Source organism: Geotrypetes seraphini, chromosome 7 (genome assembly GCF_902459505.1).
Source record: "Geotrypetes seraphini chromosome 7, aGeoSer1.1, whole genome shotgun sequence".
NCBI lineage: Eukaryota > Metazoa > Chordata > Amphibia > Gymnophiona > Dermophiidae > Geotrypetes > Geotrypetes seraphini.
The window spans coordinates 56,949,572-56,974,516 of NC_047090.1; the positions used below are offsets into that span (position 1 = coordinate 56,949,572).

A 24,945-nucleotide genomic window follows, 5' to 3' on the forward strand; every position below is an offset into this window, starting at 1 on the left:
AGAGGCAGGTCTAACTATCAACCCTAAGAAGTGTTGTGTAGGAGAGAAGGAGGTGAAGTATCTGGGATACTTGGTAGGAAGAGGTTTGATAAAGCCCTTGGTGGATAAAATCCAATGTGTCCGGGAGTACCCCGAACCGGAGTCCAAGAAACAGTTGCGAGGATTCTTAGGGTTGGTAGGGTATTATCGGCGATTTATCCCTCATTTTGCTACCCGCGCTGCCTCCCTTACCGAAATGCTTAAAAAAAATAGGCCAGACAAGCTGCGGTGGGACCTGGAGAGTAGGAAGGCCTTGGATGATCTCAAGACTTGTCTGTGTTCTGAACCTGTGTTGGCATCAGTAAACTTCTGTCGTCCATTTGTGTTACAAACTGATGCCTCCCAAACGGGTTTAGGGGCGGTTCTGAGTCAAGAGGTAGAAGGCTTAGAACATCCAATTCTGTACCTTAGCAGAAAGTTGCATGATAATGAAAAACATTACGCTACAGTGGAGTTGGAATGTTTAGCTGCCAAGTGGGCCATGCAGAGCCTAGACCATTACCTGGAAGGCCGGGAATTCACATTGGTCACGGACCACGCTGCTCTGAGTTGGCTGAATTCTATGAAAAACAATAATGCCCGACTCACCAGGTGGTACCTAGCTTTGCAAACTTTTAGGTATAAAGTCATACATAGGCCTGGACATTTACACATGAACGCGGATGCTTTGTCCCGGGTGGGAGAAATGGTCCCGAATAAGCATAGGCCCAACCCTAGCAGTCGTTTAAGGGGGGAGGTATGTGGTATGCGAGAGAAGCCTGCTAGGTTTGGCCCTACTACAATGCCCATGCCTAGAGCAAGTAACTCTCATTCTGTTCAAAGTAAAGAACATTTTCCCTGCTTACCCGACTTTCCTTCTAAATCCAGCAGAGGGAGCTTAGGAGCAGAATTACAGGGTTCCCCTCACCCACACCTTCCCAAGGCTAGTCTTCTGAAATGTTTTACACCTGGGAAGGTTGGGCGGGGCTGGAAGCTCTTAAACTGTAAGACTGAACAGTTGGGAAGTCAGAGGGAAAACTGGAGAGCAGGAGACCGGTCATCAGAACAGCTCTTGCAGTCTAGCTCAGGACTAGGAGCTCTGCAGGAACTTCCAAGACCTGAAGGAATGAAAATTGAGGAAGCTGATTCAGGTTTATCTCCTGCACTGATTGAAATTCCACAAGCCATTGAATGTGAAAGTGAACCTGGCTCTGAAGTTCAACCGATGGAGGTATGTGTTTCCCAGGCAAATACCAAGGCTGCCTAAGGAAAAGGTACTTCAATTTGTTTTGTCTTTGGGAACACTGGACTGTTTTGTTTTTGTCTTTTACCAGAGTGGTGGGGGATTTAGCCCCACGTTTTTGAGGTGGGATTGTGGGCTCATTGTGTAGCAAATTACAGCACATGGAGCACACCACCTGGTCAGCAGTTTTTCATCCTGCTGAAGAAGAACAGTGTAGTGCTATTGACTCGGGATAGGCTCCTATAAGGAGGAAAACACACTGTTTGTCTACTAGTTTGAATTTCTCCTGAAAGGAACTTAATACTGTGGCTCAGCATTACAGAGCCCTGCTTTATTTTTCTGAGAGACTTTTGGACTTTAAAGTATATGTTACTGAAACCTAAGTTTAATTTAAAGATTGCATTTGAAATTGGTATCCTGACAAGAAGGTTATTTTGTTTTGTGTTTAATACCATGCAACTAATAAAATCCAGTCCGGATTTTCTATAAAACTTACCTAACTTGTGGCAAAATCCTCATTCTAAGCCAGTGCTTCTTTTGCTTGTGCAGCCTCCCGCGGCTCGCAAGTTTACAAATCCTGTCTCAGTATTCCTGGACCCTTTGCCCAGTGAGTGCTGATGACAATATGCAAATCGAATAGGATAATCCAGCTAATCAGTGTTAATAAAATTTGTCAATGGACCCCATGTTAATTTAAATATCTTATTATTACACAAAATTTCTGCATTCATTTTTTCATATTTATAGCTAAACATAAAGAATTCCACCAAAAGGAGAAATTAAGTCTATCCCAATTTTTCCAGTTTTTAGTAACCATTTGCATGGCTATCCCAGTCATTATGGCAAATAGTCTGATTATATAACAATCAAATGAAGGTTTAGGTGACAACAATGTACCACACATAACCACCTCATAAGATAATGGAATCGAAGACTCCAAAATCAAATTAATTTGTCCCCATATTGATTTCCAAAAGATGAGTATCAAAGGACAATAAAACAACAAATGATCCAGTGTCCCTATTTCAAGATGACAGTGTCCAGCATCTATTAGATTTTGAACTGTCTAACTTCTGCAAACGAACTGGGGTCCAAAAAACTATGTAACAGAAAAAAACAAGTTTGTCTCATAGATGCTGACGCTGTACATCTCATCCTCCAAGACCAAATCCGTGGCCATTGAGTGGCAGAAATCTGCTGCTTTATCTCAGTGCTCCAAATATCTTTTAGACTAGTTGTAGGCTTCTTGTTCAAATATTCAGATATTAATTTATACTACTTGGCAGCCTGATGCCCTAGCTAAACTGTCTGGAAGCATAGGCCCGGCAAGCTATACTGATTATTTAAATTTCGCCAATCAGGGAACCCCTTCTGATTGACCTGCTTCAACTGCAACAACTTATATGCTTGAGACTTTGTAATACCGAATAATTGCTGCAGTTGTGAAAAATCAAGCATTTCCCATTTGATAACACATCATCTAAAGCAGTGTTCTTCAACCTTTTGACACCTATGGACCGGCAGAAATAAAATAATTATTTTGTGGACTGGCAGTTGAAGAACACTGGGCTAAGTTGTGCCCATCTCCACTCAATCTCCGCCCCAGACCCCACCCCCCATAATAGTACTAATTGTAGCACCACTTTTTCCATCCATTTTTCATATATACACACATGCAATATAATCGTATTAACATCACATAATGGTTAACCACAAAATTAAAATACACAAAGCACATTGTATGCTTTTCAACATTCATTCCTACCAGAAAACAGATAATCCCATGCAAATGCAGGACCAAAAACTAAAAGTACTAATATTCACAAACACACCCTAAGATGCAAGACTCTGCAAGCAGTACAACCTCCAGAGAAAAACAAACAAATGCATTTCTTCCTGAACAGACAGTTAGAACACACAATTAGGGCAGATGTAAAATCACTAAATAAAAAAAATAAAAGCATTTCCCCTACCATTGTTGTCTCTCTCCCTCCATGTGCCTTGCCTTCTGGCCTACCCCCCGGTGTTAGCTTCAGGCCAGTCCATGGTGCGATCAACACAGGGTCTTCGGGCCAGCTCTCTGAGTGCTGCATTGCACAAAGCTGTGAGAAGCGGCTCCTCGCGCACGTTCCGTGCCTCATCTGGAATCCTTCCCTCTGTTGTTGCAACGTCAGAGAGAAGGCTTCTGAGTCAGGTGCAGACCACGGATAGGAGCCTTTTCCCACAGCTTTGTGCACTGCAGCACTCATGGAGCCGGCCCGAAGATGCCGCATTGATCGTACCAAGGACCGGCAGCTACAGAACAATCTCTTGTGCCCGATGGTGATGGCGGCCCTGTGGACCGGCAGAAAATTTCTGCGGACCGGCACTGGTCCACAGACCGGTAGTTGAAGAACACTGATCTAAAGTACGTTTTGCCTGATAGTATGACGCAGGACCTACTACTACTGGAACAGTGGTCATCGACTTGGCAGCTATGCTTTAATGCTAAAAAGTGTAAGGTAATGCACCTGGGTAAGAGAAATCCATGCAGAACTTACACACTAAATGGGGAGACCTTGGCTAGGACCAAGGCGGAACGTGATTTAGGGGTGATCATTAGTGATGACATGAAGGCTGCCAATCAAGTGGAGAAGGCTTCCTCCAAGGCAAGGCAAATGATGGGTTGTATCCGTAGGGGTTTTGTCAGCAGGAGACCTGAAGTGATAATGCCACTGTACAGACCCATGGTGAGACCTCATTTGGAGTATTGTGTTCAATTCTGGAGACCACACTACCGGAAAGATGTGCGGCGAATTGAGTCGGTTCAGCGAATGGCCACCAGGATGGTCTCTGGGCTCAGGGATCTCACGTATGAAGAAAGGCTAAATAAATTGCAGCTGTACTCACTAGAGGAACGAAGAGAGAGGGGGGACATGATAGAGACGTTCAAATATGTTACGGGCTGTATCGAGGTGGAAGATGATATCTTCTGTCCTATAGGTCCTTCGACCACCAGAGGGCATCCGCTAAAAATAAGGGGAGGGAAATTTAGTGGTGATTCCAGGAAATACTTCTTCACAGAAAGGGTGGTCGATCATTGGAACAGTCTACCTCTGCAAGTGATTGAGGCCAGCAGCGTGTCAGATTTTAAGAGAAAATGGGACATTCACGTGGGATCTCTAAGGGAGTAAAGTCAGGGGGGTGGGTCATTAGAGTGGGCAGACTTAATGGGCTGTAGCCCTTTTCTGCCGTCATATTCTATGTTTCTATGTTTCTACCTGCCTGCAGCCAATGTTTCCAGAGGATCTTAGACTCGCCAATTTGAATCTTGGAGTTCAACCATAAGGATTGACACGTGGATTGTTGTACTGGTATAGATATTAAATTGTTAATGAATTTTAATGTTTTCCATATGGCACAAAGAATACTATTGTCCTTATAAATCCTTGGCAGCTTGATACTCAAAATATGACACAATCGTAATGGGGATATGAGCTGATATTCTAATATCAGCCAGTCTAGAAGATGCTCTAAGACTTCAGAAAGGATCCAATACATATTTGATGCATAATGAAAGTTTGATGATATCTATAGAAATTTGGAAAATTTACCCCCCTCCCCCCACTGATTGTGTTTTTTGCAAAAATACTAAGGCTATTCTAGCTGATTTACCCAGCCAAATATACTCTGTAAGGATCCCATTCAATTTTTTTTAAAAAGGACCCTGGGAAATAAACCAGCAACATTACTCATTTGGTAGCAAACTACAGGCAAAATCATCATTTTAATGGTTTGGACTCTCCCCCACCAAGAAAGATGTAATGGCTTCCAATGCTCACACATTTCTTTGACTTTCAGCAATAAAGACTTTTCATTTACTGTCATTGTGTCTTCCAAAGCTCTTTGAATCATAATACCCAAATACTTTATTCCCTCTTCCTTCCCAAGGAATGGGAATGAATCAAATAATCCTCTTACACAATGCACGTTTAATGTAAGAACGTCTGATTTGCTCCAATTTATTTTGTAACCAGAAAATCTGCCAAATTAATCAATCAATTTCAGTAAATGCGGAATGGTAGATTCAGGATTCTTCAAATGAAGCAAAATACCTTATAATCTCGACCTGCATATGGGATTCCCTGTATCTCCTTTGCCTGCAGAATGGCCAACAAGAGTTCCAGAACAATTTCAAAAAGCAAAGGAGATAAGGGACATCCTTGACTAACTCCCCTCTTCAGAGAAAAACGCTCTGAAAATGTATTATTAGTACATAACCTGGCAGAAGGGGAGCTATACAAGATTTGAATCATTTGTATAAAACCAGAACCAATTCCAAACCAATCCATTGCTTGATACATGAAAGTCCATTCTATACGATCAAAGGCCTTCTCTGCATCCAAAGAAACAGAGAAGGCCGGATCATCCATTGTTTTTGCTAAATTTAAACATAAGAACATAAGAATTGCCACTGCTGGATCAGACCAGTGGTCCATCGTGCCCAGCAGTCCGCTCACACAGCAGCCCTCTGGTCAAAGACCAGCACCCTAACTGAGACTAGCCCTACCTGCATACGTTCCGGTTCAGCAGGAACTTGTCTAACTTTGTCTTGAATCTCTGGAGGGTGTTTTCCCCTATGACAGACTCCAGAAGAGCGTTCGAGTTTTCTACCACTCTCTGGGTGAAGAAGAACTTCCTTATGTTTGTACAGAATCTATCCCCTTTCAGTTTTGGAGAGTGCCCTCTCATTCTCCCAACCTGGAAAGGGTGAACAACCTGTCCTTATCTACTAAGTCTATTCCCTTCAGTACCTTGAATGTTTCGATCAAGTCCCCTCTCAATCTCCTCTGCTTGAGGAGAAGAGGCCCAGTTTCTCTAATCTTTCGCTGTATGGCAACTCCTCCAGCCCCTTAACCATCTTAGTCGCTCTTCTCTGGACCCTTTCGAGTAGTACCGTGTCCTTCTTCGTATGTAAAGCCAATCTGGTATTATTTGAAGAATGTCTTTGAGCAACAAAACCCATTTGGTGCATACCAATCATATAAGAGAGAGCCTTGGCTAATCGCAGAGCCAATAGCTTAGCCAGGAATTTTCCATCTACATTTATTAAAGAAATAGGCCTGTAGTTTGAAACCAACATGGGATCTTTATTTGGCTTCAGCAAAACAATGGTTAAAGATTCTGCCATAGTACCTGAAATACAACCTTTAGTCAGTTGTGATTGATATAAATTTAGAAGATGAGGTAATAGTATAATTTGAAATTATTTGAAAAACTCCACTGTGAATCCATCACTACCCGGAGCGGATCCAGCTCTGAAGGATTTCAATGCTGTCTGGAGTTCCTTAAATGATATAGGCGCTTCAAGGTTTCCCTTTATATGCTTGGGAATTTTTGGCCCATGAATTAATTTTAAAAATTCTAACCCCTCAATTTCTTTATTTGAATAAAGCTCAGAAGAATATAAAGCTTTGTAATAGTCTAAAAATTGTTTCAAAACATTTCCAATCTGAGTATGATTTTTACCTCTCTCATCTTTAATGGCCCCAATCTTTACTTTTCTTTTTTCAGCTTTAAGATAATTAGCCAATAATCTTCCCGCTTTATTCGAGTTTCCATATTGCAGAGCCAATTGTGAGGAAATCTCATTATATTTATATTTAGCTTTCAAATGGGCCTGCAAAGAATTTTGTTCCTATTTCGAGGCCAATTGTGACTCTAAAGTCAAAATAATTTGTTCCAAATTGGAAAATTCTAATTTTAGCAATTTTCTAATATGCGCCGAATACAAAATTATTTTCCCTCTCATTGTAGCTTTGAAAGCATCCCAAATAGTTTACAAAGAGATTTCCTCTGAGGTGTTGAATTGAAAATATTCATTCATTTTCAAGTTTCAAGTTTATTAAAAATTTGATAAAACGCTAATCATAAATTCTAAGGGGCTCATAATCGAAAGAGAAAAACGTCCAAAAACCGGCCTAAGTCGGCATTTGGACGTTGAACGGACACGTATCAGAACTTTAGTAAGTGTCCTTAGGCATATGTTGTTTAAAGATGCAAAGGTAGGCCCTGTTTATCTTTCCCTTCCTTGAAGAGAATACAAGGACAGATAATGTTTAAACAGAGTTGTAGTGAAGTGAATTCAATTGTTTTGTTAAGCCGTATTTACAGACAGCTTTAGTTAAGAAGCTCTGCTGGTTAAGGCTTTTTCTGACCCTCAGTGGACTTCAATCTCCAGATAGGAAAAATGCTGATGTGTTTAAAGTTTCATGTGACCTTACGTCACATGCCATCACATGCTGACAAACCTGATTCGTATAAAAGATGTGAAACTCATAGTAAAAGACGGACATATTTGAAAGATGGTTTCTGGTCTTTAAGATGTGTCCCCAGGTACCTGACTTACATATGACAGAGACAGAGAAAGTATGGGGCAGGAATTGGGACCTGAATCCTTTTCAGTTGGGGGCACGTCCGCGATGGGCAGATGATATCACCGGTATTTTGTGAGTATTTCTGAATTTTTTCTGTTCTTTAATACTCACTGGGTAGTGGTGACCTGTACCCAACCCTTTATTTTAAGTTCAAGCTTTGGGTTCTATTATGGAGTTTTTTTTGGGGAAAAATCTCGGGGTACTTTTGGTAAGCACCCCTCATATATATAAGCAGCTGCCATTCTTTCGGAAAGAATGAAATTATTTATAGAACCCCCCTGCCCACTCTGTCATTTGTAAGGTTTTTTATAGAGTATAAGATTTTATTGTCTCTTATTACTGTACCTCGCTTATAAGGTAAGATAAGCGAATATTTTTGTATTGTTATATTGGGTTTTGTAATGAGTCATAAAGGCACTTACTCCTAGACAAATGAGACTTGTACGGCTGTGTGTGTGTATGACATTTTTCCTTCAGCTCCTATCTTTCTGTGTCACCAATGTTTACTACTGAGGTAGGACATGCTGTTATGTGGAATGAATTGAAAGCGCTGTTTGAATCAGTCTAAGATCTTTCCCTTGTAGTTTGTACACAAGCCCTAATTTTGTGCGTTTTTTTCTACCGGCTGCTTTCTTTGTGTTCTGTGCTGGATCATAAAAAAAAGAGAAACAAGAAAAAGAAAAAATTCCGTTTTAAAGGTTTTCTTTCTTGTGCAGAGCAAAGCTAATCTGTTCTTTGCTTTCATTATCAGGGTCTGTGCATGAATGTTTTTGTCCCTTCCCCCAGACTTCTCTGTTTGGGCTTCCACTGACCCCCTATAGTGCTTCTTTGAAGTTACTCATTCTTGGTTTTATAAAGCAGTAAGGTGAGATTCCACTGCTCGTCTCTTGACTTTTCTCCGGCATTATCAAAACCACCATCTCTTCTTATAATACGCCCATCCTAGATTTCGGGCTGTTAGAGTTTTGGTAATTCTCATTGCACTTATGTTTCTTCCACCATTCCACCGGCAGCCAATGATTTTTTTTCTGTCATTTTCCTAAAGAATGTTTTATTTTTAGTCCCTTTGGTGAGGCTTTTCAGCTTTTTTTTTTGCCTTCACCTTTAAGCAACAGAATACCTAGTGTGGAATGTCCTTCGGGCTATTCTACAAGTCATGCACTGCCCCTCATGGTCCTATTCTCATTTTGTACAACTTTTTGTGTTCCATAATTCAGGAGACCTGTCCGATTGATAATTTTCACCTTTTATAATGATTGTCTGTGTGTGGTCACAAGGTGTCATGAAATAAACTGCACTGGTGTACATCTGAAGTGAAATACCTGGGTTTTGTCCTGTCTCATGGTCAGAGGAAAATCTGCACTTTCTGCATTGCTGCTGTTCTAAATCTGCCCCTCCCAGTTACCAAGAAAGACATGCTTACTTTTCTTGCTATGATTGGTCACTGCCGCCAATGGATCTCTGCTTGTTCCTTCTATGACCAGATTTTGAGACAGACCCTGGTTTCTGAAATGACTGCTCTTATCAGATGGACTTATGAAATGTTGGACATTTAAGATGTGCTTTGGTTTCTAGCTCAAGTTTGGGTTTCCCTGCTTATGCCCACATGTTTTATCTCTTTGTTTGGGACTATTGTAACACCATGAAGGGAGAACATGGCGGTAAATTACGCTCTGTTGCCTTTTTTTATAGTCACTCCTGTTCAAGAAAGCCCTGGCTGCTTGTGCTATGGTGGTAGAGATGGTTACTTCTTTGATCCTAGGTCACCCCATTACCCTTCATACTTTTCACGATGTCCAAGCCCTTCTTTTAAATAGGCTTCTGGGTCTCAAGGGTGAACAGGATTCTCTTCCTCTCTTTTTTCACAGCTTCAGTCCTTTGTTACCACCCCCTCCTCTGAATTTGATGCCTGGTATTTGGCAGGTGCCCAAAGCCGCCCTTCTGGACGGACTTTGGTGCAAAGAGGGGAAACCCTGGATACCAGCTGCTAGCTCTCCCTTATTCATTGCTCAATATCATGGTATTGGTTATCGTAGTGCTCGCTCGACATTTTAACTTCTTGCTAGTGATATTTTCATTCTTGACCTTTTGCTCCTTGATACAGAGATATATAGCTCAATAATTACAGCTGGCACGGTTGTGAATTGAAAATAAATTGGAAAATACAATTCCTTTCTATTGTTTTAGCTGAAATTAGGATGTTGCTAATTTAAAATGGTTTTTTCCGGATTTATACATAGCCATCCCAGATCCATTTTGGCACAGATATTTCTAATGTTTTCCACGGGTCCTCTTTATCACTGCAGAGATAGAGACGCTCCAAAGAGACATTAGCTTTATGCCTTTTTTCAAATATGAGATGGTTATGATATACATTATTTGTTGTTTTGGTTTTTTTTATATCAATGTGTTTATTTGCAGAGTTAAATTCAGCCCTGCACACTTGACAGATGGAGAAATAGCTCCACGCTTAAAAAACTTTATGTTTTGTCTGTGTCATGTCTACTTGTCTTAGTTTAGTGGGTACCCTAGGATACATAATATTGGCCATTTTTAGAGCTCTTTTTCCACTTCTTACTAGCCTAACTGCGCAATGTTCTTTTACTTTTAGCTTTTATATTCTGAATATAGTTTAGTTAGGGGTTATAAGAAAAAGTTTTACTTTATACAGCGTTTATTTCGTGGTGTTCCCTACATATGATCCATTCAATATACATTTCTGAATACATTCAGTACATCAGTATGGTTTCTCTGAGGTGCATAATAGTTATATGCAGCACGATAAAAACATATCCTTTTGGATTGTTCAATTAAGAACCTTAAGTAACTGAGTATTGTCTCTCTTTTGCCATAGCTATGTCAAGTACATGAATTGGTATTGTTACATGTTGCCACATTCAGTACAGGTAACATGGTTTCTCTTGTTTTCTATCTCTTATTTGGATCACATTGGAGTACAGCTGCTGAATGATATTTGGAATGCTTTCCAAGCATTTCTTTTCAAGTATCTCTTTCTGTATGCACAGACATCTGGCTGTTCTCCCTTTGAGATTCTCACGGGATGACCTTTCCCCGCCCCATGGGTAGATTTTCCCTTGATACAGGAGGTATACGTCCAAAAGCTAATTGAAATATTAGGGCTTGTTCAAAGAAACGTGTCTTGCACTTCTCCTTTCTCTCCACAGATTCCTACCCATTTTTTCCAGCCTGGTGATTATCCAGCAGCTTTCCAAGGATCGGAAGCAGACGGATTTCCCCTTTGGCCTTCCCACTACTGTGATCGCTGTGCCCAGGCCCGCTGCACTCACTGAGGAGTTTCCTGTTTGGATCCACGCAAGTCGCTTGAAGAGGGTTAACCTAAAACCCCAGAAGCAAGTCTTCCCTGCGCAGATTTCACCTCCTCCAGTGGAACAACATGATGATCTCATTGCAGCATTCTACCAACTTTATCATTCTCTTACTGGCACTGCTGCTGCTAGTTTTTCTCCCTGTATGAATCCTTTTCACTGGGTCTACAGGGATGATGTGTTCTGGGTCCACGACACTTTCTGCCCATACCCATCTGTAAATGACACTCCTGCTGTAAACAGCACCCCCGACACCTCTTTGCGAACACAACGTCAAGCTGGACTATTCCCTCGCAAAGGCTGTCCTTCAATTGGAATCCAGAAAAGACCGATAGTATGCTACCCTTTGGTATAATTCCAGCAGTGTGCAAGTTGCCACCTTCTCCTTTGAGTATTGTGACATTGTGGACTGTTCATCAATTGATATCCCAAGGCTGTGCCATTGGTCCTCAGAGATTCCTAAAACTAAGGACATATATGTATATGTTACTGACTTACGTTGGGGGGATAAGTGTGCATTCTGGGGAGTGGTAGGGTGGAATATTAATACTGACTGGGCTTATAAACTAGAAAATACCCTGAAAAACAGTGGACCAAAATGGTAAATCACTGCTTACTTGTATGACCCTTCATAAGGTTGGACACTGTTATAGGAAAAGTGTTCCTGCACAAATTATTAAGCTTTCTCTTACTATTGACAACCCTAGACCTACTGATGAAGGTATGTACATTATGGACATGTGGTTTAAGGGTGGGTCTAGCTATCATCAGTTTTCTTACGGGATCTATCTACCTCCACTCATCCTCTCCCGCCATTTTGTGGGGGCCCCAAAAAATGCTAACCCACTGGCCCCTACATTCAATAAACTTACTGACATGATGGCTATTGCCAATCCCACTTTTGAAGATATTGTGGCTGTTGAGGTAGGGTTTTCAGAACGTAACCTTTGGTTAGAATGGATGAAATTCACTGCTGATCAACATAATAAGAGTAATTGTTACATATGTGCTCAAGCTAGACCCCATCTAGGAACCGTACCTCTGGACCTCCCTCCTGGTATCCAACCATGCTTTTTTGGGTTATTTACCTATCCTCTTTGTGCACTGCAGTGTTCTAAATACCCTTTGTTGCCAGGACAGCAAAAGCTTGATATTGCCGTTACCATCTATAAGGGCAATTACACATGTCATGTTTCTAATCTGACACAGAGTAGTTTTGTAGGTAATTTACCCCCAGGTTATTGTTCTGTCTTGGCTCATAGGTATGCCCCATTGGTACTACATTAGATTTGATATTTACTGGCTTTATGGAGACTTTTGGCTCCCTGTTAAGCTACCCAGCCAGTGGATAGGCCAGTGCACTTTAGTTAAGGTTACCATGCTCCTGCATATTTTTCTGAAAGGCATCCTTCCTATTCACATGGTTTTTCCTTTTATTTGTCTTGATATAAATCTGATCACATGTATACATAGATGCTATAGGGGTCCCAAGAGGGGTCCCAGATGAATTTAAGGCCCGAGCTCAGGTTAAGGCTGGGTTTGAGTTCCTTATTCCCTTTATTACTATTAATAAGAATGTTGATCGGATTAGTTAAAATTATTATAATCAGCAACGCTTTGTGAACTATTCTAGGGACGCCTTGCAAGGTATTACTGATCAATTGGGCTCCACTTCTTAGATGGTTCTCAAAATCATATGGCCCTAGATATGATTTTAGCTGAGAATTCTGTTAAATTCTCCTCAGTACTTTAAGCTGTTGTACTTTTCTTTCTGACAATATAGGTCCTACTATGGACATTCAGAAATTAGCAGACCTCTTTGCTGAGTTCAAATGTAACTCTGATTTATCTAATTTTTGGGATCAGCACTTTAGTTGAATGCATAATCTCTTATTATTTGCACTCTTATCTTGACTGCTCATGTACTGTGTTATTCGTATTACAGCTCCTAAAAGACCCCTCCTTGAGAGACATACCTAAGGTATCACTCCCTTCCAGCTCATGCTGTGTATTTGTGACGTCATTTACATGACGTAAGAGGGGAATTGAACGGACACGTATCAGAACTTTAGTAAGTGTCCTTAGGCATATGTTGTTTAAAGATGCAAAGGTAGGCCCTGTTTATCTTTCCCTTCCTTGAAGAGAATACAAGGACAGATAATGTTTAAACAGAGTTGTAGTGAAGTGAATTCAATTGTTTTGTTAAGCCGTATTTACAGACAGCTTTAGTTAAGAAGCTCTGCTGGTTAAGGCTTTTTCTGACCCTCAGTGGACTTCAATCTCCAGATAGGAAAAATGCTGATGTGTTTAAAGTTTCATGTGACCTTACGTCACATGCCATCACATGCTGACAAACCTGATTCGTATAAAAGATGTGAAACTCATAGTAAAAGACGGACATATTTGAAAGATGGTTTCTGGTCTTTAAGATGTGTCCCCAGGTACCTGACTTACATATGACAGAGACAGAGAAAGTATGGGGCAGGAATTGGGACCTGAATCCTTTTCAGACGTTTTTGAGAAATGTTCATCCAAGTGCCGATAATAAAAACGGGTTTTGGACGTATTTCTAAACGACCTAGGCCTTCATAGTGTCGCTGATCGACCAAAGCTAAATGGGGCGTTTCAGGAGACGTGTCGAAGGCGGGAGTTGGGCGAGACATGGGCCGGCTTAAACTTAGTCGTACAGCATGTATAACCGAAAGTTATAAAGCCCACGATTGACGGAACTTGGACGTTGTGACTTAGACCATGTAAAACATGGTCTAAGTCACAAAAACCCACCTAAAGTCACCAGATAAGCACTACAAACACATAAAACAGACCCCACACACTATCCCAGTGATCACCAACCCCCCCACCCCCAAAAAAATTTTAATCATAACTTTAAAATTTAGCCTCCAGACCATCATCACCTGGTCGCCTGGCATAGGAAAGCCTAGTCGTGCTACACAGAGGCGTCAGACCGTCTTGGGGGTGGTTAGGGACTCATGGAGAGGAGGACCCATACCCATAAGCCCCTGTAATCACTGAATTGATATTGAAACATGTGTACTCCCCTATATACCCCCAAAACCCTTTTGTACTGGCATATAAGTGGCTCCTGCAGCCATAAGGGCTATTGGGGTGGTAGTTAAGTGGGTCTAGTGGATTATGAAAGTGGTTTGGGGGGCTTACCATAACCTATAAGGGTTTTTATGAAGTTCACAGCAGTGCCCTGTAAGATACCCCACTGTTTAGGTGGCATGTCTGGGTGTGCAGTCCATCACTTTGCAGACCCCTTCCACGTCCAACAGGGCTTGTTCTAGGTGTTTTGGACTTGGACAGAAAGTTGGACAAAAATGTGGTATAAAGATGGACGATTTAGTGGCTTGGACAATCATATCAGCAGGACGTATAATTAGATGATTTTCGAAACGAAAAAAAAGTTGGACATATCTTTCAAAAATGTGTCTTAAGCTCTTTTTAACTTTGGACGACTTGCGAGATGGACGTAAACGGACTTAGATGTCCCTTTCAATTATGCCCCTCCATGCATTTAACAATATAAAATTTAAAATGGGATCCAGTTAACAAACTTTTAATGACATACCATTACTTACATGGAACAATAGGATGGTGAGGAGAAATAAAATTTAAAAGAAAGAGAGAACAATTAAGGATAATAACATAGGGAAAGGGAAAAAATAATTTTGTATAGTAAATGAATTTTTATACTGAAAGTGAGCTAGAAAAGTTCCATAGACCAATTATCAGTCATATGCGTCTTTAAATAAAAAGCTTTTAAGGGCACCCTTGAATTTATCTAAATTCTGTTCAGACCTTAAATATAATGGTAACGAATTCCATATTGTAGGGGCTATCGTTGCAAAAGAAGAAGCCCTACGGATACTAATAATTTTTAGGGATGGGACATGAAGAAGATGCTATGAAGCTGATCTTAATGTTCTAGGAGGATTGTGTGGAATCGGATATTTATGAATTTCCTCAAGAAAGTTTGAATCTGCAATCAATGTATTATTAAATCTCCAAACAGGTCTAGTAGAATCTTCTTCATTAAACTGATATTCAATCCAAATGCCAGCATGATCCGTCAAAAGAATCGGGTCTATGCTAGCCTTTGTAACCTGTTGAGTTAAATTATCTGAAACAAAAATGTAATCAAATTCTTGAAAATGATTTATGAACATGAGAGCAAAAAGAAAATTCACGAGCATTAAAATAAAAATCCTCCATTAATCTTTCAATCCACATGAATGCACAAGATTATCAAGACCTAGGGCTCCTTTTACTAAGCTGCGATAGCGTTTTTAGCGTGCGCTAAACCCGCGCTATGTGGCTAGAACTAACGCCAGCTCAATGCTGGCATTAGGGTCTAATGTGCGCAACAATTCAGCATGCACTAAAACCGCTTTCGCAGCTTAGTAAAAGGAGCCCCTAGTGATTTCAGTTGCTTTCTAGGTTGTTTATCCAATAATGGATCCATGATAGCATTGAAATCTCTGGGCTACGATTAAATTAGATGTAGCCAGTGACAGAATTATTTGTTGGAGTTTTTAAAAAACTCAGCCTGATTTGAATTAGGAGCATAAATATTAAGAAGCAAACACCCAGGTTAGTTGTTAATTTTGTACCTTCACATGTGATTCCATCCACATCACTAAGCTGATAACCTCGGTGACAGTAACACTGGTAAGAGCCATATACATTAGCACACTGTTGGCTGCAGGGACGGTCAATGCATTCATCCATATCTAAACCAACAAAAACATACTGCTAAAATAATACTTCATGTTATACAAATACTTCATGTTATACATATATTTCATATTATACATGTTTTCATGCGATACTTCAGTGTGAATTCAAAATTGCATTCTGATGCAAAGTTTACAAGTACCTTTACCCATGAATTTTTCCACAGTTTTCAAAACAAAAGTATGTGCATGCTTTCTCTTTCAAAATTACCCCGTGTTCTTCTCCATATTCATGTGAAGAGGCTGTTTGTATTGAAGTGTGTGTTTTAATATTGCCTTTAACATATATGCACTGCCTGTAGCAGGTTATTGCTATGGTGCCTTTTTTTTTTTTTTATATAAACTTTTTTATTCACCAACATGAAAGATATACACAGAACAGAGAGAACACAATTATTTTCTCAGTACAATGCCTCAATACGGAATATCATGGTAGCACCCAACTAGAAATCCCAGATAACAGTGAGAGTCCAGGCCTGTACTCTGATAGCCTGGAGCCCTCCAAATCCAAACTAGAAACAACCCCCCAACCGCTCCATCCCAACACCCCCCACCCCCAAAACCCCTCCCTCAACCCACTGGCAATACGGGGACAACTGGCTTCCGCAAGCGATTGACCACCTGGCTCTTTATCACAGGGGGCATAGTATCCAAATAAGAAGCCCAAACGGACAGAAAAAGCTTGCTCCGAGATCCCGAAAACCGAGCGGACATGGACTCCCAGACCATTAAAAGATGCAATTTATTGCGCCAATACCAGATGGTGGGTGGGGAGTCCTGAAGCCAATGAGTAAGAATACATTTCTTTCCCACAATATAACCCTTACGAATGAGCAGGCTATCACCTGCAGAAAGTCCGCCCAAATAGCCCTCCGCCAAAAAAATAGTCCCTTCCACCGATGAGGGGAGCCGATAACCCACCAAAGATTCCAAATAACATCGGACCTCCATCCAAAAGGCAGAAATAGATGCACACAACCACACCCCATGTGCCAAAGAGTTATCAACCCGGTGACATTTCAGACAAAGAGCCGTAGGGGCACATCCGAAATAAAAAGCCCGCTGCTGAGAGACATATCCCCGATGTAAAACCCGAAAGTGACATTCCTGGAGCTCGGCGCTCTGCACCACCCGAGGTATCAGGCGCACCAGAGGAGCCAAGGACGCCACTCGCGGGCGACATCCCAGGTCCCGGGCCCAAGATGTCAAAAGCCGCTGATAATCCCGCCGAGGCTGCAAAGCCACCAATCTACGATGATATTGAGAGATAGAAAGCCAATCCCACTGAGCATCGAAGAAAAAGTCGCGTAAAGTGATAGCAAAAGACTGGGTCAATGAGTCCCTGGGCAAGGAGGCTGCATAATGAGAAAGCTGCATATAAGCAAACTGATCCGTCACACCCAAAGACCAGGACGCCTGGAGAGTCAAAAAAGGAACAACGCTACCATCCGTCTGTAGAAACTGCTCCAAAGTTTGGAGCCCCTTCCTCGCCCACCGTTTGAAAACAACATTTTCCTGTCCCGGACTGAATGCCGCATTGCCCACTATGGGCAGCAGAACAGAACTAAAAGGCGAGTGACCCCACAGCTGAGAAACACATCTCCAAGCCCGACGAAGCGGCTCCACCAAGCAACTACGGGCCCCAGGCCCCAACCGCACCTTCCCATCCCATTGTAAAAGATAAGGCAGAGCCCACGGAAAAAAATAGTCAACCTCCAGCTCCCGATCGGTATACTGAGAGCTAAGAAAAAGCCAATCCCGGACATGCCGAAGCAAGCAGGCCAAATTATACAAACGAATCGAGGGAAGACCCAATCCTCCCTGTGCCCAGGACCCCTGAAGAAAAGAACGATGCATTTTACCTTTCTTACCCCCCCAGCAAAATGAAATCACCAGTCTCTGAAGACCCAGGATATCTTTTTTCAAAAGAAAGAAAGGAAGCGTTTGCATGGTGCCTTTAAGATAAGCTCTTCTAGTTCCCCCTGTGTACTAACATAAGAACATAAGAAGCGCCATCTCCGGATCAGACCTTCGGTCCATCAAGTCCGGCGATCCGCACACGCGGAGGCCCCGCCAGGTATACACCTGGTTTATTTTATAGCCACCATATCTTTATATGCCTTTCTCAAGGAGATATGCATCTAGTTTGCTTTTGAAGCCTGGGACTGTCGATTCCGCAATAATCTCCCCTGGGAGAGTATTCCAGATGTCCACCACTCTCTGTGTGAAGCAGAACTTCCTGACATTAGTCCTGAACTTGTCCCCCCTTAGCTTCATTTCATGTCCTCTTGTCCGTGTCAAATTGGACAATGTAAATAATCTTCTCTGCTCTATTTTGTCGATTCCTTTCAGTATTTTGAAAGTCTCGATCATATCCCCCCGCAGTCTCCTTTTCTCAAGGGAGAACAATCCCAGTGTTTTAAGTCGATCCTCATATACCAGTTTCTCCATACCCTTCACTAGTTTAGTTGCTCGTCTCTGCACCCTCTCCAGCAGTTTTATATCCTTCTTTAGGTAGGGAGACCAATGTTGGACGCAGTATTCCAAGTGAGGTCTGACCATTGCCCTATAAAGCGGCATTATTACTTTCTCCGATCTACTCGAGATTCCTTTCTTTATCATGCCCAACATTCTATTTGCCTTCTTTGCCGCTGCCGCGCATTGTGCCGACGGCTTCAGGGTCCTATCTATCAGTACACCCAGGTCTCTTTCTTGTTCACTTTTTCCCAGAGTTGCACCTGTCATTTTGTACTCGTATTCCTTATTTTTACTGCCTAAATGCATTACCTTGCATTTCTCCACGTTGAACCTCATTTGCCATTTCTCCGCCCATTTTTCTAACCGACACAAATCGCTCTGGAGTTCCTCACTATCCTCCTGCGATCTGATTGCCCGGCAGAGTTTTGTGTCGTCTGCAAACTTGATGATCTCACTGGATGTTCCGTTTTCCAAGTCATTGATATAAATATTAAAAAGGATCGGCCCAAGTACCGAGCCCTGGGGTACACCACTAGTCACTTTCTCCCAGTCAGAGAACTTCCCATTTATGCCCACTCTCTGCTTTCGGTTTTCCAGCCATTTGCCTATCCATCTTTGTATATCTCCCTCTATGCCATGGCTTTGTAGTTTCCTGAGAAGTCTTTCGTGTGGAACTTTGTCGAACGCTTTCTGGAAATCCAAGTATATTATGTCCACCGGCTTTCCACTATCAATTTGCTCGTTCATGGTCTCAAAGAATTGGAGTAAATTCGTCAAATACGATTTCCCTTTCCTGAATCCATGTTGACTGGGTTTCATCAAGTCGTGTGTGTCCAAGTGCTGAACTATGCTATCCTTGATCAGTGATTCAATCATCTTGCCGGGGACAGACATAAGACTCACAGGTCTATAGTTGCCCGGTTCTCCTCTCGATCCTTTTTTGAAAATTGGTGTGACGTTTGCTTTCTTCCAGTCGTCTGGTATCTGTCCAGTTCTGATTGACAGGTTTGCAAGTTTTTGCAATAACTCTCCGATTTCAACCTTCAATTCCTTCAAGACTCTCGGGTGAATTTCATCCGGTCCAGGGGATTTGTCACTTTTAAGTTTGTCGATCTGGTAGTATATCTGATCCAAGTTCACTTCAACTGTGGTGAGGCTGTCCTCTATTTCTCCTGTAAACAGTTTTTCCGCTTCAGGTATTGTTGAGGTGTCCTCCTTCGTAAAGACGGAGGCAAAGAAGGAATTTAGTTTGTCTGCGATTTGTTTATCTTCCTTGATGTACCCTTTTATTCCCTTGTCGTCCAGGGGTCCCACTGCCTCTTTTGCAGGTTTTTTCCCCTTCACGTATCTAAAAAAGGGCTTGAAGTTTTTGGCCTCCCGGGCTATTTTTTCCTCATAGTCCTGTTTTGCATCCCTCACCGCTTTGTGACATTTCTTCTGCTCATCTTTATGTTTGTTCCAGGCTTCGGTTGTCTTCGTGCATTTCCATATTTTGAAAGAGTCCTTCTTTTCTTTTATGGCTTCCTTCACCTGTATGGTAAGCCATGCCGGTTCTCCTTTGCCTTTAGTTCTCCGATCTTTAGAAATCCTCGGAATGTAGAGATCTTGTGCTTCTGCAATAGTATTTTTCAATAGGCACCATGCCTGATCTACTGTTTCAAGTTTGTCCACCATCTTCTCGAGTCGTTTTGTTACCATGGCTCTCATGCAATCGTATTTACCCTTTTTAAAGTTTAAGGTGGTGGTTAAGGTTTTGGCATGTTTCCTTTTCCCGATGTCCAGTTTAAAGTTGATTACATTGTGATCACTCGCAATTGGAGGCTCCTAGTTTCCAGTCTATTCCTGGGAGATTGAAGTCTCCCAATATAACTACATTGCCTGTATTGCATACTTGTTTGATTTCCTCCATCATTTCTGAGTCAGTGTCTACCGCCTGTCCTGGGGGACGATAGTAAAGGCCAATTTTTGTATCTGCGCCATTTTGACCAGGAATTTTGATCCAGAGGGACTCCAGCTTCTCTTTCCTGTCTGTTGTAATCATTCCAACGGAATCTATTTCTTCCTTAACATATAGGGCAATACCTCCACCTTTCTGCCCTTCTCGATCCCTTCTATATAGTTTGTATCCCTTTAGTACTGTGTCCCATTTGTTTTCTTCATTCCACCATGTTTCTGTTATGCCAATGATATCCATGTTCTCATGTCTTGCTATCATCTCTAGTTCTCCCATTTTGTTTCCTATACTTCTAGAATTTGTATATATGCATCTAAGTTCCCTTCGTGTTACCTTTTTGGACCTTCTACTCTTGGCTGTCCTTACAGTTTTATTTACGGTATCCTTTACTGCTCCTGTGTTATCTTCCATGTTTGCTGTGTGGTCTTCCCCTCCTGTGTCTGAGTTGTCCCTTCCTGCTTGTTCTCCTTTGTTGGCTGTGAGGTCGACCTCTCTTATGTATGAGTAGTAGTCCTTTGTTCCTACGTCGGGGCATCCTGTTGTCCATACCATCGACCGGTGGTCGACTGTCGGCTTTCCCCTGTCCTTCAGTTTAAAGCCTTCTCTATTGCTTTCTTCATGTTGCCTGCCAAAACTCTTGCTCCTTCCTTGTTGAGGTGTAGTCCATCCCTTCTGTAGTACTTGCTTTTTCCCCAGAACGCCGTCCAGTTTCGCACGAAGTCGAAGCCTTCGTCTTCGCACCATCGTCTCATCCAGGCGTTGATTGCTTGCAATTCCCCTTGTCTCTTTCCATCTGCTCTTGGTACAGGGAGGATTTCAGAGAAGGCCACCTTCACCTCCCTGATCTTCAGTTTTCTTCCGAGTGAGCGGAACTGACCCTTCATCTCTTCCCTGTCATACTTCCGCCCGCTCACATCATTTGTTCCCACGTGGATAAGCACAGCGGTGTCCACTCCCCCTGCGCCATCTATGATCCTGGAGATCCTGTTGGTCACATCCTTTACTCTTGCTCCAGACAGACAGGTGACGACTCTGTCCTCTCTTCCTCCTGCGGTGTGGCTGTCCACGTGTCGTATAATGGAGTCTCCTACGATGATCCCCATCTTCTTTATTCGGGAGTTCCTTGGGGTGCGTAGGTCTACGTCCTTGGAGTAGTGCCAGTCTTCTTCCTCCAATGATACTCTTGAAATTGTTCCCTGTTCTTTGAGCGAGGGGACATCTTCCTGTGCTCTCACTATTCCTCCTGGTGTGCGGTTGTCTCCTACCTCGTCTTCGCTTTCTTCTGTGTTTGCATGGGTGTCTTCTCTACTCACATGGGTTTCCTGAGTACAGTTTTCCAGCCCTGGGATCTCTACGTGGTGCTGATGGGCTTCCTCTATGAACATTTCTAGATCCTTGACCTCGTCGTTTGGGCTGTACTCCACTAGAATCTTCTCCTGTGCTCGGATTCTGTCTTCGAGTTCCATCACTGTTCCCTCCAATAGTCTTACCTGACATTTCAAGCTATCCCTCTCCATGCATCGATCGCAAATGTATGCCTGGATCCCCGAAGGGAGGTAGTCATACATATTGCAGTCGATACAGAAGACAGGAAAGCTCATCTTCTGACTTCCTTGAGCTTCCATTTCTTGCTTCCTGTTTGAGTGAGTCTGTTTGTGTTACAGTGCCTGTGCCTTTGTGTGCTTGTGTCCCTTGCCTGCTGCTTCCTTGTGTTGCTTGCCTTGTTGTCTCTCTCGTGTGTGCTGTCTCTGCTCTACCTCACCTTGATTGTATGTGCAGGTTGGTTTCTTTTTGTGTCTGTCTCTTCCTTATCTTTTGTGCTTGTCGATTCGCCGCGCGCCGAACGGCTGGGCACCGTTGGCTCCCTTTCTCTCAAAGGGGAGCCCGGGCCGATGCTTTCTAGTGGTTGCTGACTCTAGCTTGCTGAGCTGTTAGCTTCTTTGTTTTTCTCTACTGCTCCCTCTGAGCAGCAGCTAGTTCTCAATGATCAGTGCCACATGGCTTGTAGAAAGCATTTCATTAACAATACTGCCAGGTACCCTTGCAAACGTGTGAAAAGTGACTTTGTGGCTTTGGGAGAGAAGGTAAAGCAGTCAGGTGCACAGGTCGTATTCTTGTCCAGCATCCTTGGTAAATCCTGAACTAGAGCCATTCCTAAGGGTAGGAAGGAACCCAAACAAAGAGTCACAGAGACTGCAGGACCTAAAGCTGACTATCAGAAAGAGTATGACACTGACCAGATTGCAGATCAAAAACCTGTTAGGGCAACACACACAGATAGGAATGCTGATCAGTTCTCTTTCTGTAATATTCCCAGTGAACTGAGAGGGAGCCAGAGAGCACAAACCTGTGTCCCAGCCACTGTAGGTCAGGGTGTGGTCTCACTAAACTTAAGCAGCTTTCAAACACTGCAAGGGAGGCAGCCAAGGAGGAACTGGCAGAAAGGATTCTCCATGCTGGGCAAGAACAAGGAACAAAACAGGAGCCTATGGAATGGGATAACCCTAATCTGCTGAGAGAAGAAGAGCTGGAAAGTCCAGGAGAGAGCATGGAACTTAGAGAGGTCTGTGTTCCTGGACCAGAGATTCCTGAATTGATGGATGTGAGTTTGGCAATTTCCTGCCAGTGATGTTTTTTTTGTCTCTGTTGAATTTACCTGTGTTTAAAGACAGTGAGCTTACTGGAAAGCTATCACAGGAAAGCTGGCTGCCTGAAGGATATGCTTAAAAGGAATGCTTTTGTTTTTCCTGATGTGGGTTTTTTTTTGTTTTTTTTTTTAATGCATTGCATAGAGAACTGTGTAATGAGCAGTGCCGAGACTTGTGCACAGGCTGTGATTGTTCAGCTGTGCACCAGCTGAGGTAGCCTGGATGGAACTGAATGGAAAAGAAATTGGTGGTGGTGGTGGGGTTCTCTTTTCATTTTTGGGGACATGTTTTGAGATTGAACATAAGAATTGCCGTTGCTGGGTCAGACCAGTGGTCCATCGTGCCCAGCAGTCCGCTCACACGGTGGCCCTTAGGTCAAAGACCAGTGCTCTAAATAAGTCCAGCCTCACCTGCGCACGTTCCAGTTTAGCAGGAACTTGTCCAACTTTGTCTTGAATCCATGAAGGATGTTTCCCCCTATAACAGCCTCCAGAAGAGCGTTCCAGTTTTTTACCACTCCCTGGGTGAAAAAGAACTTCTTTACTGCGGATGGGCAGACTAGATGGGCCATTTGGCCTTTATCTGCTGTCATGTTTCTATGTTTAGGGGCACCAATTGTGAAGGTGGATGTTTCTGTGTCACATGCCGCAGTCTACCTGAGCCTACTGTGATCCATTTATTCCTGGGATGTTTTATTCTTTGGGGGGAGTGGTGGTAAATTGGTATATTTGTGTGTGGTGATTGTAGCTGCTTTAATTGCCTCCAATTCCTACTTACGTTTACAGAGCTCTTCTTTGTTACTAGCAAGTTGAAGACAGATGGGGCAAGCCTTGAGCCTCCATATGGTGTGCCTGGGAGCTAAAGTACCACAATGATTGCACTGAATGAAATTCATCTTGATTGCATTTAGGCCAGTTTATGCTTATTCTGTAACAATACTTAACAGCATAAGTGTTCTTAGACTCCCAGCGCACAGAAATTTGACATCTAAATTTTGGCAACATGTTATAGAATTGCCTCTATAATGGAATATGTACAAGCCAAAGCATTCACTGAACACCTGATCTAGGCAGCCAAATTTTGGTTGTCTAGATATAAGAAAATTTCAGCCACACGCTTTTTCACTAAAATTGTTTCCTAAATCTAGGCAGCCAAGATTTAGGCTGCAGTCTGAAAGGGTGCACCTAGTCTCAATCATTCTACATAACCTGTCATAATACCTGCCCTTCCTCCGGTCAAATGTTTTTTAAAAAGTCATTGGGCCAACAGTTCCTTCCCTTCAGAACGTATAAACAGGACTGTGGCATTTGATCCCACTTCCTAAGCCCTTCCTCTCACCCACAAGAAGGTCTCCCCAAACTGAACCGGGAAGAGGATATGTATGGTCTTGTCTCCTCTTGGCTTGGCACCCACTCTTCCTCTGATATTGATGCAGGCATGGCATGGAATACTAGAGTACACCACATGAACAGAATACATGCTGTTATCTTTCATAAGTTACCATTTTAAATAATGATACTTACCCAAACCTTTCTTTTCTTGTTGAAGATAGTTCAGTCTTTTAAATTTTTGCCATGTCTTACCTTCACACGATCTTCCATCTGATGCAAGTTTAAAGCCCACACTACAGCTACAGTAGTAAGAACCTGGTGTATTTTCACATTTGTGAGCACAAATACGTCCTGAAAATCGTCTGCATTCATTGATATCTGGAAAAAAAAAAAGATTTTCAATACCAAGTTATATTTCTTTCCTTCCCAACAAAAACACTCACTCTTTCCAAAAAATACTAGGACTATGGGGCATGCTATGAAGCTACTAAGAAATAGATTTTAAACAAAGTGGAGAAAATATTTCTTCACTCAACATGTAATTGGGCTCTGTCTGGATTCATTGCCAGAGAATGTGGTGAAAGAAGTTAGCTTGGAGGGGTTTAAAAGGGGTTTGGACAATTTCCTAAAAGAAAAGTCCATAAGCCATTATTAAGATGGACTTGGGAAAATCCACTGCTTATTTCTAAGATAAGCAATATAAAAATTTGTTTTATTATCTTGGGATCTTGCCAGGTACTTGTGACTTGGATT

At 42.3% G+C, this 24,945-nt stretch overlaps 1 protein-coding gene across 2 annotated transcripts in view; it reads right to left on the minus strand.

Annotated features, from left to right (window-relative positions):
* Positions 1-24,945, minus strand: part of FBLN1 (fibulin 1) — a 338,157-nt gene that overhangs the window by 97,572 nt on the left and 215,640 nt on the right. For both annotated transcript variants that reach the window (XM_033951176.1, XM_033951177.1), the window contains exons 11-12: positions 24,445-24,570; positions 15,659-15,778 (exon numbers count right to left, since the gene is read on the minus strand). In XM_033951176.1, coding sequence (XP_033807067.1) covers positions 15,659-15,778; positions 24,445-24,570 — 246 coding nt within the window. The remainder of the gene's footprint in view (positions 1-15,658; positions 15,779-24,444; positions 24,571-24,945) is intronic.